The 1174-nt window shown below is 70.6% G+C and overlaps 1 protein-coding gene across 1 annotated transcript; it reads left to right on the forward strand.

Annotated features, from left to right (window-relative positions):
- Positions 1 to 242: 242 nt before the first annotated feature.
- Positions 243 to 967, forward strand: LOC118158557 (ryanodine receptor 1-like; the record flags this gene model as incomplete). Its single annotated transcript, XM_035313229.1, has 3 exons — positions 243 to 398; positions 500 to 620; positions 721 to 967. Coding segments are annotated over exons 1-3 (425 nt in total), but the record flags the coding sequence as incomplete, so codon positions are not given.
- Positions 968 to 1174: the final 207 nt, after the last annotated feature.

The following is a 1174-nucleotide window of genomic DNA, read 5'->3' on the forward strand; positions in this document are numbered from 1 at the left end:
GGGATGGGGTCCCCTTGTCCCATGGGATGGGGTCCCCTTGTCCCAGGAGATGGGGATGGGGTCCCCTTGTCCCAGGAGATGGGGATGGAGTCCCCGTGTCCCAGGGGATGGGGATGGGGTCACCTTGTCCTAGGGGATGGGGATGGGGTCCCCTTGTCCCAGGGGATGGGGTCCCCTTGTCCCAGGGGATGGGGATGGGGTCCCCTTGTCCCAAGGGATGGGGTCCCCTTGTCCCAGGGGATGGGGATGGGGTCCCCTGACCCCTCCGCCCGTCCCCACGCCGCAGGTTCGGGGCCGAGGAGCCGCACGAGGAGAACCGGGTGCACCTGGGCAACGCCATCATGTCCTTCTACGCCGCCCTCATCGACCTGCTGGGCCGCTGCGCCCCCGAGATGCACGTAGGGACCTGGGGTCCTTTTTTTTTTTGGGGGGGGGGGGCGTCTGGGGGTGTCCCCGTCCGCGCCGAGCACCCCACGCCCCCCTCGCTCGCCTCCCGCAGCTGATCCAGGCGGGCAAGGGCGAGGCGCTGCGCATCCGCGCCATCCTGCGCTCCCTGGTGCCCCTCGACGACCTCGTGGGCATCATCAGCCTCCCGCTGCAGATCCCCACCTTCGGCAAAGGTGGGCGCCGGCCGGGGGGGGGGCAGGGGGCGGAATGGCAGGGGGGGCGGGGGGAGACACGTGTGGGTGCTACCCCGCACCCACGGGTGCCGTGGCGCAGACGGGAACCTGGTGGAGCCGCGGATGTCGGCCAGCTTCGTGCCGGACCACAAGGCGCCCATGGTGCTGTTCCTGGACCGCGTCTACGGCATCGAGACGCAGGAGTTCCTGCTGCGCCTGCTCGAGGTCGGCTTCCTGCCCGACATGCGCGCGGCCGCCTCGCTCGACACGGTGAGACGGGGCGCGGGGGGGGGGGGGGGGGCCCAAACCCGCCCCCGCCCCAATGGGGGGTCTTCGGGGGTCCCCTGGTGCCGCGGTGTGGGGTCCCCGAAACCTTTCCTCGTTCCGTGGGATGGGGATGGGGTCCCCTTGTCCCATGAGATGGGGTCCCCTTGTCCCAAGGGATGGGGTCCCCTTGTCCCATGAGGTGGGGTCCCCTTGTCCCAAGGGATGGGGTCCCCTTGTCCCATGGGATGGGGTCCCCTTGTCCCAGGGGATGGGGATGGGGTCCCCTT

Source organism: Oxyura jamaicensis (genome assembly GCF_011077185.1).
Source record: "Oxyura jamaicensis isolate SHBP4307 breed ruddy duck chromosome 32 unlocalized genomic scaffold, BPBGC_Ojam_1.0 oxy32_random_OJ63725, whole genome shotgun sequence".
Taxonomy (NCBI): Eukaryota; Metazoa; Chordata; class Aves; order Anseriformes; family Anatidae; genus Oxyura; species Oxyura jamaicensis.